At 39.7% G+C, this 13,161-nt stretch overlaps 1 protein-coding gene across 10 annotated transcripts in view; it reads right to left on the bottom strand.

Annotated features, from left to right (window-relative positions):
- The window catches only part of MYLK (myosin light chain kinase), a 208,891-nt gene that overhangs the window by 87,735 nt on the left and 107,995 nt on the right, over window positions 1–13,161 (bottom strand). For all 10 annotated transcript variants that reach the window (XM_065070506.1, XM_065070505.1, XM_065070502.1 and 7 more), the window contains one exon: window positions 11,352–11,504. In XM_065070506.1, the coding sequence (XP_064926578.1) occupies window positions 11,352–11,504 (153 nt within the window). The remainder of the gene's footprint in view (window positions 1–11,351; window positions 11,505–13,161) is intronic.

The following is a 13,161-nucleotide window of genomic DNA, read 5'->3' as shown; positions in this document are numbered from 1 at the left end:
ACCTGGATCAGAACTTGATGCTTGAACATAACTGTAAACATCTTTATATTGACAAGCAAGGGTGAGTTGTTGTGTTGAAGACATATATGTAAAAGAAAAAGTGGAAAAATCATTCTGCACTGTACACTTAACTTGCTACAAATTGATTATACAAGAGACATGTATGAGTTTAAGTGCTAATATGCAACCAGCTTTTTACTTTCTGAGGTAAAATATAGAGATAAGTCTATACACTTGGAGAAAAGGAAAGTAAGAATCAATAACTGCACTCTGGTGTTTCCATTGCCAGATTTGCTCTTGAAACCAGAGTGAGGAAGAAAATCCAGATCAGGATGGGAACTTTAAAAAGGTTTCCAAAGACTGGACCTGGTTTTTACCCGGCCTGTTGTCAAAACAGTTAACATTACGGACATCATCTCTTCTAGCAAAATCTCTTGCTCATTTGCCTACCCAGATGTAGTGAAGATTTTTTTCTAGTGCGAGCTGCAGAATGCTGACACCTCCTGTTGGAATATCAGGACTTCAGCATGCTCAACACTGCACAGGATCACTGAGCTGGGAAGGGACCTATGGAAATGGTCCAGTCCAGCCCCTGGCTCAGGCAGGGTCAGCTGCAGCCCTACACATCCACACCTGCAGTGCATTTGCTCTGTTGCACAAGGTCAGGGTTACAACTGGTTACGAGTCAAAGACACGCAAAGAATAGAGAGTTTGCTGCCTTACGTTCAGAACACTGCAAACAACTTGCGGTGTTTAGTCTTATAAGAGATTTAATTATCCACGAGGAATCTGTTTGCCAGTCATGTGGTTAGCTGCCAAATAGTGCCTAGGCTGAGCCGTGCGAAAGGACTGCCTCAGCAACATTTACCATTTATGGTGTTTAAATATCATTTTGGCTCAGAGGCTAATAAGTCAACTGAGCTGAGGAGAATGCTTAACTCAAAAAGCTCTCTGTGTGAGTAAGCTTGGAGAGAGAAGAGGCAGATTCCACTAACATCTCTCAAAGCAAGACTCAAGATCACACAGAGATCTTGATCTTGAAATGAGTTTCACCTCTCCAAATATTTTCAATGTAAATAATTCTAGCTCTTATCAGATTTCATGTTAACAATGCTACTGACTCACAAAATAACAGATTTTATAAGGCAGAAAATGGATATTAGGACACTCATCTCATTTGTCTTACTTTCTGTAAAGTATTTTTCTGTCTCAGGCCTGAAGTGATACGGTCAAAATATCTCCTGCAAGTTTTCCAAGAATTCCAAGCTTGATTTATACTGGCATGAAAAAATACGAGACCTCTCCGTTCTTGAGACATGTGGGGACATTTCTGCATTATTAAAGATCTCAGGTTGGTATGCCGTTTTGCAAACTTAGGTCATGAGAACTAGATGCTAATGGCCTAGCAGTGTTCTTTACACATCTACCTCCCATAATTTATTTCTGCAGTTATAATCTGTTTTTGTAAATGGAAGACAAGATTTAAATATCCTTAGGAGATGCCTTCCCTGAAGAGCCGGGCCAAGTTATAGTCTGGATGTTGTGCCTTGCATTACACAGAAAAACTATTAACCCAAGATTGACAATGCCCTAAGCCTAAGGGTGGTTAACAACATAAAAAAGAGGCCGAGTTCCACTTTATCCAGTCTGGCAATCTATTTATTTTACTGCAGCCTAGTCTTCAAGCCCGTCCTGCAACTCCACGTATGCTCCTTCTTTCCAAAATCTTTCCTTCTGTATGGGCTATCACCAGATCATCAGCATTTTAACCTCTGTTTTGTCTACTCAGTTTGTTCTGCAACCCACAGCATTTTAAAGAGATGCTGCCCCAGAAATCCTGCTGTCAAAAGGCTGAATACACCAATAAGAAACATGATTTGGGAGAAACAGTCAAAATAGAACAGAACAAACTATTTCAGGTGGCAGGGACCTACAATGATCATCCAGTCCAACTCCTTGACCAATTCAGGGCTGACCAAAAGCTAAAGTGTGCTGTTAAGGGCGTTGTCCAAATGCCTCTTAAACACCGACAGGCTTGGGGCATCAACTACCTCTCTAGGAAACTTGTTCCAAGGCTTGACCACCCTCTTGGGAAATCAGTGCTTCTTAATGTCCAGTCTAAACCTTCCCTGGTGCAGCCTGGGACCATTCCCATGTGTCCTGTCACCAGATACCAGGGGGGAGAGACCAGCACCTCCATCTCCTCTTCCCCTCCTCAGGAAAAGTTTCAGTTTAGGGTGCAGTGGACAGAGATACGAGGCATGCAGCTGAATTCAGATCACTTTGCAGTTGGCAGACCAAATTCCTCAGAGACAGTCTCACTGGAAGTTTTTGCAGCCAGAGTGGTGGTGTGTTTGCTTTTGCCTTCAGAGCTGTCTGCCTTATTAATGACTAACCTTGTTTGCAAGTTATTTACATCAAGTAATTGCTCTTTTGTCACTGCCACAGACAGCAACTCCGTGGAACGCCTGAGAGTGCATATACCTACTAAATGCACCTAAAAGGCAGCTCAGCTGCCCCACTGCTAACACATTCCCCAGCATTAGATACCAGTCTGACATGGAGAACTGCAGAAAAGGTGCTTTATATACACTAGATCAAGCCAGGTTAGCTCCACTGTGAAAATGTGCATACTGCTGAGGCAGAATTTCACCCTCACGTGTTCAGTCTCAATTTCTTGTGTGGCTGCCCAGGTAGTATTTAACTTAATTACAGAATATCATGATGTATAGAGATACCACTGCCATTAGGAAAAAATGTGGACTGTGTGTGAGCTAAAATGCAATTGAAGCACATTAGGAACAGGCAGTCACATAAAGTGCAAAGAGGATGCCACTAATATAAAGAGTTTCAGCCCTCTCAGCCCTTCCGTCCTCTGACAAATCCACACTGGCAACAGAATAGTTACCTGTGGTAACATTAAAATACTTCTGCTCAATCTGTTGAGTGAGTAATCAAAACAATTCTGTACTAAGAATGCTTTTAAGGAACCACTCAAATGAGACAAATAAGACTTAGAGAGCAAGGAAACATTTGAAGTTAGACTAATCCAAAGGAAAAAAACACACAGCAACATTGTATTGTTGGGTAAAAGTTGGTGTCAGAAAGGAATTCTGAAGCAAGGCTTGTTTAGCATTTAAGTCTGGTAGTGTGCAGCTCTGCAAAGTTCCTGCCCTCTGTTTCTTTTCTCTACTGCAAAGAAATGACCTGTTCATTAGGACTCACACTATAACCTGTATCGAAGTGTTGAGACGTTTCTGTATTGCCCGTTTTTTCAGTCTGTAATAGCAACCTTAATCTTCAAGAATTGAGGGATCTCTGCTTGACAAAATTAGATCTGAAGAAGTGCTAAAGCAGGTGTTGGAGTGACACACTGTCTAGTTAGACATATTTTCTCTTCCAAATGTACATACAACAAATTCTGTTACGCTACTTCTGTTACATGGACATTTAACATTTTTGCCTTTTAGGGCAAGAGAACTGCACAGATGTGCAGAACTAGTAAGGACAAGCCAGGACCTGCCACATTTCAGCATGGGAACCCTGTATTTTTTCTTTTTTTCAGCTTTGTTTAAGTTTGGTTTTCTGTACTAACCCTGGATTCTATGCTGCAGCACAGTTAGATGCTTGAGCAACATGCTGTTAAATTTGTAGAACTGAACTGAAGTAATATATACCTTTAAGAACCTGCCACCCTTACCTGGCTCTATATCCACCAGCTTATGTGTTTGAGATTATCAGATTTCTCTTTAGTCAAAGTACGGTGGTTTCCTTAGGAAAATTCATCTCCTCTTTTCCTCACTTGGACCTTCCTCTCCTACAACACTATTTCTCTTGCCTCTGCTGTTCCTAAAGCAATTCTGTCATTCCCGACTTTACAACTCTTCTGTTTCTGCTGGAGCTGCATATCACTTGCTTATACATACACAACTCTTCTCTGTAGTTCTCCCATTTCCCTATACTTCTGATAAGGGTATTCACAAAAATATTTATACTGAGCAGAAACATGCTCATTACCCTGCTTTCAAACTAATCCCTTCAGCTCACTGAGTCCTTTGATTAAGGACCTTGTTAAAATTATTATTTTCTTGAACACAACACAAAATGCTTGTGAGACCTTGACATCTTCTGTTTCTCTGTAAGCATTGGTCATGTTCATCTGCTTCTGCAAGAATCTTTTTTCTTGTAAGTGAAGCTTCCATGAGATTTTTGTGCTGGAGAATGTGCGTTTGTGTGTGTATATGTTTTACATCAGCTCGCAATACAAGGTATACCACAGGCTTCTAAATGCCGTCAGCATGTCTGTTCCCAAATCCAAGAGAGAGAAATTAATAGAAAGGAAAAAAACTCACACTAACAGATGTGCTAATTATCTTAAAAAATAAAATGGAAAAAAGTAGGTACAGATGTATCCTTAGAGTCTGTCTTGCTGCCTCTAGAATTTTAATTGTAATGTTGGGAAACAACTTTTTAAAAGATGTATTTCACCTTTTGATTTGTGGTTTTAAGGCAAATGTCAATCCCACAGGTAGTTTTCCATTTGTGACTCTCACTCTACCTAAATATGAGGCACTAGAGATGAAAATCTTAGATGTGGAAACAGGTCACCTTTTAGCACTTAGTTAACCATTTTACCTGTGATGTTCTTGGCTATGTAGTGGTTTTTAGTTGTCACATAAGCAGTCTGCAGACTACATTTCCCATTGGTGACTACTGCATTTGATGTATCATGACTGATAGTATACAAGTGACTAAAACATGCATTTGGTTTTTGTCATTTGTTTAACAGTATTGGCAGAACAGGACCATGTTTTGATAGATTCAAGTTAATCTAGCAGTCATGGAAAGGGAGCTCAGTGAAGCTATGCTGGAAGTCAATTCATAGAAGCGATATAAACTGGATGAACTCTTAACTACATGAGAAAACCAGGAAAAAGGCCAAAAAACAAATGCAGACAGAAATGATGCTTATTGTCAGAAACCAAGTCCATTTTCCTCCAGAAAAATACACGCACACTACATCCAGGTCTCAGATGCTTCAGGGCCAGTTTTCAGTGATTAATTCTGATTAGGGCTTCCTTCCATCCTTCAGCTGACATGCCTCAAATCTACCTGCACAACAGTGATTTCTGGAGAATTTTATAAATTGAGGTAATCCTATAAGACAGTTTGATGGCTGACTGTTTGAGTTCCCATTAGCTAATCCACATCAGCTGCTCTTGGAAACATTCTTTGGGTCAACATCACGCTCATGCTTTCAAAATTACTCTGGCATATATTCAATTTACAGGTTTTAATTGTATTTTGATGACTACTTCTTTTCAGCTGAAACCTACAACATTATAGAATTTGGCAATCCAAGTTGGGGCAGTTTACCCCTTGGCCAATGCAGGGCCATTCCTAAGACTGTTATAATAACCATCTGTTTTCTGTCATTCTGGTACATAATAGCTTCATATTCACTGCATTTGATCACTTCAAAGTCAAAACCACCATCAAATGTAGGGTTTTCTTCTTCTTTTATTTTTAAATTAAACATTTTTTCTCTGGTGGCATCTCATCTTTGTTTTTCATTTATAAGAAATATTAATGCAATTCCTGCCATTTAACTTTTCTCATTCTGCAAGCACCCATCCCTCATTTACATCCAAATTTGGTTTCCGTTTTACTGAAAATGGTTTATACCAAGAAGTTGTCTTTAGAAAACATTGTTTATATTGATGGCACAAATCCTATATCATTAAAAGTTGCCACACATGTTTTGCTTTTGTCCTTCATTTTTGGTTTTTAGCCGGCATTGTGTTTCACGTTTGGTCTTGAGATGCTGAAAGAAAACTCAGTCTTACAAGGATTACAGCTGTTAGTGACCCACACAGAGTGATGGACTGAGAACTTTGGGACACTCCTGAAAGCACTAGAACAGATTTTCTTTGATGGCTAATATTAGCCCTGCTCACAGCATCTTACCTCTGACCTTTCAGTACAGCAACAAACCCCCCTCCCTTTCCTTTGGTGCTCATAACCAATTCTTACACAGCCAAGTGGTTCCACAAGTCTACTGGTGTGGAATGCTTTTTGGACATGTAACAAGACTAGACTTGTATATTTTCTTCTACTTGTATATTTTTCTTCTAGACTTGTTCCATAGTCCTTTATATTAACGTTGCACTTGAAATACAGCAAAATGCTTTCAAATAAATAGTGATTTGAAAAGTTGTCACAAATATTTGATCACTGTAGGCAAGTAAGACATCATCCTTTGTTTACCTTAGGCAGAAGTTTTTATATCTCAGAGAAACAAAGCTGTAGCCCCTCAATTAAGTCTTCAAAGAGAGACTGGTTATCACAGTGATAACCTTCTTTAAAAGATTAAGGTCTAAGAGAGGTCATTCTGAGATAGAAGGAAAAGCAACCCACCGTCTAAAGACAGCATCTCTCATGACTGGAAGAAAAGACTCCTACCTGAAAGCCTTTCTTCCACCTGGTTATATTTTATGGTCCCACTCACACCAGATGGAAGAATGACCGGAACATAAGGAACTGGTTTTCCAGAAAGCACCTTGCTCTTATAAACTGGTTACAGCAGGGACTCTGAGAGCCTTTCAGGTGACTCTAATCGGCTCATCCAACAATCAATGAATGACTACAGTAATTGGATTGTAAGGGCTACAGACTTCCCAACATAGACACTTATGCTGGGGAAGCTGCACTAAAAAAAGTCAGAAAAAAAAAGTCAACAGAAAGTGGTGACTGAGAAAGGGGAACAGATGTGAAGTCAGGAAAGTGCACCACTGGCAGGGAAGGAGAAATGAGGTTAGGAGCCAAAGAGCAGGAGCAGCGGTATTTGCTGAATAGTGTTTGCTCACCAAGGGAGGCAGTATTAGGCCTCTATTCAAAAAAGCAATGTGTGGAAGACAAGCATTAGCAAAATGAGGGGCTGCAGAGCATTAGAGTCCAGAAAAGTACCCTGGCTGCAAGCTACTGTCATTACCCACACCTCATGCCCTTCCTCTTGAAATCTGTGATGATGGTGCCTGCTGGGAGAAGGCTGGAGAACTCTCAAGAAGCCTGCAGTGGGTGGGATATTTTGTCATCTACTGCAGAACTGCAGGAGACAAGGACATCTTTCTCCTAGGAGTCAGCACTCATAACAAGCACTCCAGCTTGATACTATACCTAGAAAAAGGTATGATGGAAAAAGCATTCTGGAAAAAACACTTAACTGCCTCTTCTGTGCAGAGTCTGCAAAAGAAAAAAAGTATCCTACACACAGTATTAATTTGGTTTGGTGCAACAGTAGATTGAGTCCATCATATGTCCCATCCCTATTCCTGTTCACCCTTCAGCCTGTAATCTTGTGTAGTACACCCAGCTATTGGTGTGAATGTCAGGTGGTTAAAGAATCCTTTAACACATCTTTTCTGCAGGTGGATGTGACCTTTCCTGTCAGTGATTTGTTAACTGACAGAGACAACCACATATCAGAAGGCTTATCTCAGGTATGTGGAAGACCTAAAGAAAACTTACTCTGACTGGGAGCTGGCCTTACCTTCCAACTATACCAGTTATTATCACTTATGTGTATAGAAAATTATGCATAATTTTAAAGGAAAAAAAAACCCACAACATTTGCAGAACTGCAAATGGTACCATTTCAGGAATGTCTGTCATTGAATGTTTGAGTAGCTTGGACCATGTTTGCCACGTCTCGGGTTTTCTTGCATTAGACTAATTAAAGAATTTTACCTGGAGAACCCCACTCACTGGAAAGTTCAGTTAGAAAAAGTTTTCAAGGTGAAGACATTTGTTGGGACTGTTTCCCAAAGAAATGTTGCTCATTCTCTGTAGTTCATCTCTACCTGTATTTCAGCTGTAAGAAACCACTGTCACAGGGAAGACAGCTGTCAGGTTTCAATTTAGTCTGCTTAGTCTTAGGCCAAAATTAGCTTCACCTTGATTAACTTAGTTTCTCCACAGACTACCTAATGGATCTATCCCAATTTACTCAGCCTTTGGATCACTTAATTAAGTGATCTGAATATTTTCTTGTCTTAAATAAGCAGAGACAGATTAGTTTGAATTCTTTATGACTATTGCATTTCTTATGCCACATCCATATGAACTGTCATATGAACTATATGACATAGTGCCAAAAGCCTCCAACAAACAGCTAAGTACCTTCAGCATTTTTCATACAAAACCAGTGAAAGGCAGAATTGATCCTGATTAATAATAAGGAAGCAAAAGACAGCCATAAATGAATCTGAGCCTGATGACTTAGAAGGAGTGCTATGCCACAATAGCCCTAGTTGGTTATCCAAGGCCCAATGCAAAGTGTACTGAAAGTACTGGAAAAAAATCTCCCCCTTTAGTTTGACAGCAGTTGGAGCAGTCACCCTTTATGGGATAAAGGGCCTTTAAAATGTTGTTTCCTACAAGAATCCCACAAAAGGAAATTTTCTTTGACAGAAACAAAGCAACAGATCTTGTAAAGGACAAAATGCACAAAATATGTGTCCAGATAACACCTGTAACCTCTTAGCAGTTTTAAGTATCATGCTGTAATATAGTTCAAACATGAGGCTTACATTGTGATTGCTTTTTTTTCCCCCTTTGAACAGTTTGGCACTGTCTGTCCTTCCTACTAGTATGGGACTTTTCTGAGTCATCTGTGAGCCTAATTTAATTCAGGAGGTGGAGCTTTTTGGCTTTGAAAATAGAATTGAGTTTTACTGTTAAGACTGACAATTCATTCCAGGTAAAGTTTCCCCAGTGGTCACTGTAGATATGCCCCTCCATGAGATCCTTGCTGCATTAGAACAGCAAAGCCAAAAATGGGAATATGAAGTGAAATGTAGACCCAGACAGACTTAGAGATGTGTCCAAGGACCACAGTAGCAAGTTAACGAAGAGCTGAATTCTGACACTGGTCTGATACTGCTGATATGCCAGGAACATCCATTCCTTCCTAGATCAAATACAAATTACTTTTCATATACAAAAGGAAAATATTTCTATAGCAATGAATGAGCAAACTGAGCACTTCATGAAACCTGAAAACCCTAGATCATCTTGGAGAGAAAAAGAAACTGGAGAGAGATGGATTACAATTCAGAAACAGTTTTTACACACTTTATTCCAAAAATCCATGTCCAGTCAGGAGAGGAATTTTTAAAGTTTTCACTCTTTTTGTGTGTACACTGATTTCCTACTGTAATCTGTCTGCAAAAGCTGAGTATTTGGAAAAGCCTTAGCAGCAGCATTCAGAGTCTCAGAGAACTCTAACACCAATAAACATTTGCTAGAGGGTCTGCTGTAAAAAATATATGAACAGGTAAGACATTTGGAAATTGTGATTTTAAATTTTGTACTACTTTTGGCAGGCAAATCCACACTGATCTGAGTCTTGGGAAAGTTACTGTAATCCTCATGGCAACAGGGACATAATGAGTTTAGGGAGGAAATGGAGGGGACAGCTAAAGCTGTAAAAATGTTGAACACGTGGCTTCACAGCCTGTCACGCATGTTCTTAATTCTGCTCTTGTTCTTCCCCCAACACCCCATGACTCCCAGAAAACAGAATGGGATGCAAAATAGAGGGACAGCTCCACATAAAAGTGGCAATGCAGCCTTCTAGCTAAAGTACAGAAGGAAACTAACTCATAAACCAGCAGCTACATAGCCTGAAACAGCTCAGCAGAGTACGCAAGCCTATGGAAAGGCTGGGGCACTATTGCTCCCACATTAGCTTTGTACATCAGCCCTAAAATAACTCAGAAAGCGTTAGTAAGAGAGAGGTTTTTTGATTCCTGTATCCCAGTGAAGAATCAGTAGGTCCTATGGCAAAGACAGGTCCCTTGAAGTGGAGCACTCTTGATTGGCCCTCAACTAATGCAGATGAAATGCTTCAGATAAATTATAAATGACAGCTTTGAGAACAGATTAGTTTCAGGCTTATTTTAAATCAATGTTTTCCTACTTTGTGCCTTCTTTTCAGAGGAGGAGAGGGTGGGCTGGGCTGCGTTGACTGCATTTCCAACTCGGTAATCAAAAAAGTAGCTCATAAATTCACCAGAATTTGTTTTCATTTTAAGCTTGTCTAGGGTTTTAAGTGGATTCATACAGACAGAATAGGGGCAGGCATATCACTGAAGTGCTGTAGACAAGCACCACAGAACATTGGCAAACAAAGAACAAATCTTGGGATCCAGGGATCAGGATACATTTCCCACCAAACTATGTGTACAAATTTGGGGCAGATATTATTTGGTCATAGACAAATGGAATAGTTCCCTTAACAGCTGTCACTCCTCAGTCTCTTGCACAGGCAGTGCCAAACTATTACAACTTTAGGAAAAAATAATTTGCAGATGACAAGTACCAAATGCAAGTTTGATTGCAGACGGATACGGAGTCTGAGGGAGGGGAACTGTAGAGGGAGAGGACTGATCATCTGCAGGGCATAAAGCGAAACACCTGTATAAACTGATATCAGGTGAGATTACAAGAATAAAGACCATAATACTGATTGATACTACCTCACTGTCCAATTTATCCTTGGGATTCTGTCATCTTGTCTTCACTGTGGTCTTTTAGACTGTGTTTGTTCAGATCCTAGTGTAGAATTATGGCTTTCATGGACAAATCAGCTATGTTAAACCAATACTGAGGGTATAAAATTATTGATATTTGCAAAGAGGTTATTCTCAGATTTCAGAGACAACAGATCTCCTCAGTTGCTCACTACAATGTTCTTTTGGTACCTTGACTATCAAAATTCTGCCTATTTAGAGATATACTTCTCCCAGTTACCTGATATATACCTCTTCAGAATTATGTCTGATAAATGCTGGTAACAGAACAAGAATATTGGCATTTGCTACCATAATTGCAGTCTCTGGCACTGGTGTCTGTGCTCTGCCTTTCAAGAGGAAGGGGTAGCATCTGCCTCCTCACCAAAACACTGTCTGCCTAATAGGTAATACTGATAATATTGCACTTATTTTTGCTTTCAGCAGGGACTGTACCTTCCTACACTGGTACACTTCTTCCAAACCTTAGCCTCACTGCTCTGTACCACACAAAGCTCTTCTTGGTAAGGACAGAGCATGAATAGCTTTTTCTGAAACATTCATGTTACTTAACATTTCACAGTCCTTAAACATTGAAGTTGCCCATATCTCCACGGGGGATAAAAGGTACCCAGTTGACAACAGCTTAGAAAACAAGCAGAATCCACTTACAACAATCTCTGTTAAGGATCCAAGTTTTTTTTGTTTGTTTGTTTGTTTGTTTTTGTAAATACTATAGTAGATATCATTACAATAATTACAGCAGGCTGAGATATTCACCTTTGACTGTGACCTGAGCACTGCAAGATGCTTGTCCTATGTTGTTTTCAGCCAGACAGGTGTAAAAGCCATCATCTTCTGGTAGGGCATCTTGGACAGTCAATTTTGCAATTCCATCTTCAAAAGTGGAATCGGCATACTGAATTGGCTGGTCTGCAGATAGAAAGGAAGAGAAATGTTTTAATACAACAGCCACAAGTTTCAAAACCACTTCTTGTTTTCAGTGAAATCTGGATACTTAACACCAGCTAGTGTATTAAATTGCAGAGCCAAGTCCTGCTGTCTGGTGGGTGCACAGCCACTGCTCTCTAGTGACTATAAACAGCAGCATCACAAACACAAAGCAGAATTTGGCTGTCAGACAAATCTTACCATTAGGTTCACTTGGTGTTGGCCTGAGTATCAGCAAGAGGAGAAGGGTTAATCTTTGTAATTTAAATAGATTCTCTTTCAGGTGGATAAGAAAATAAATATCTTGTGTGTTTGCTTCAGCCATTGTCTCTATCTTGCACTTTGCCTGAAACTAGATATTAGCATTATCGTCTAGATGTGCAAAATGTGTTGGCCATGAAGAAGCTCTTGAAGTCCTCCATCAAGCATTTCGTAGTGGAAGACATCACAAGAGAGACAGCAAAATCTACAATGGAACCAGGAGGCTGATTTACACGAGCAGTCAATCTATGCTATAGTACGTATAGTTTGGTAACAGACAGGTACAGTCAGATCTGTGGTGACATCACTATTAAATAAGTTCATTTTAAAAACTTGATCCTTGAATTGGTTTGGAACATGCATAAATGTTAGTGTAGAGTGGTTAAAGTGGCTTTGCTATTGTTTCAAGAACTGTCATCAATCTCGGCCTTACTTTCTGAAATGCTTCTGCAATCTGTTTTCCCTATATTAAATAGTTTCCAATACTGACTCATCAGTTGCTTTCCCAGTGCATGCAATGCTTAAGAGGGTCCAATATTTGTGCTGGAAAAATAAATTAGGGTCATCTAAGAGAAGAGGGTGAAATGGCAGAGAAATTGTATAAGACTGATCAAAGATACCTGTCACTTGGGAAATCATGGTCAAAAGGAAAGATCAAACTTGATTTTGTTGCTAAAATAATTCTAAAAGTTTAGGACAAAACTCAGAGGTTTCTAATGACCAGCTCTGCGTTATGAGCAGGATAAATTACATGATGGGACAGATTTTTCTCTCACGTCTGATTTTCAACACTAGCAAAATCAGGCAGTCATTATCTATGCAGTATCTGCATACAAAGTTTCATTCTGAAATACAAACATGTGCCAAAATCACTGTGATTCAAGACATATATGTTGTAAAATGTCACCGATGATCTTGTGTCTTCAGTTCTCTTATAAGTCATCTGTTTGTTAAGTTAGCAAATTTTCTACTGCATGAAAAACTGAATTCAACAATTAGTCAACTTCCCCGCAGACTCCAATTTTAGAATTAACTCTCTCCACTTTCTTCACAGGTTACATATTCTTATTACCAGTTCCTTTGATCTTCCTTTCATTCAGCTACTGTTGTAACTATTAGGTCCAATCACATATTTTTTGCAAGTGGGAATAACATTACGTTCAAATATGCACATGTGGAGTTAAGCCCATGCAGACAAAGCTTTCTGTAAGAGGCCATGGGGCACCGGACTGGCCTCCTGGTCTGCCTGTAGAATGTCTAATCTGACAGGAGTCCTGTCTGGGATTCTGACAGTAAAACTATGAATGGTGCTTAACGATGCTGTGATGATAACCGTATCAGAAACACACTCAGGGTAAAAGCTGCATCATAAAACCCA

Source organism: Columba livia, chromosome 7 (assembly GCF_036013475.1).
Source record: "Columba livia isolate bColLiv1 breed racing homer chromosome 7, bColLiv1.pat.W.v2, whole genome shotgun sequence".
Lineage (NCBI taxonomy): Eukaryota > Metazoa > Chordata > Aves > Columbiformes > Columbidae > Columba > Columba livia.
This window is presented reverse-complemented; position numbering and strand designations above follow the sequence as displayed.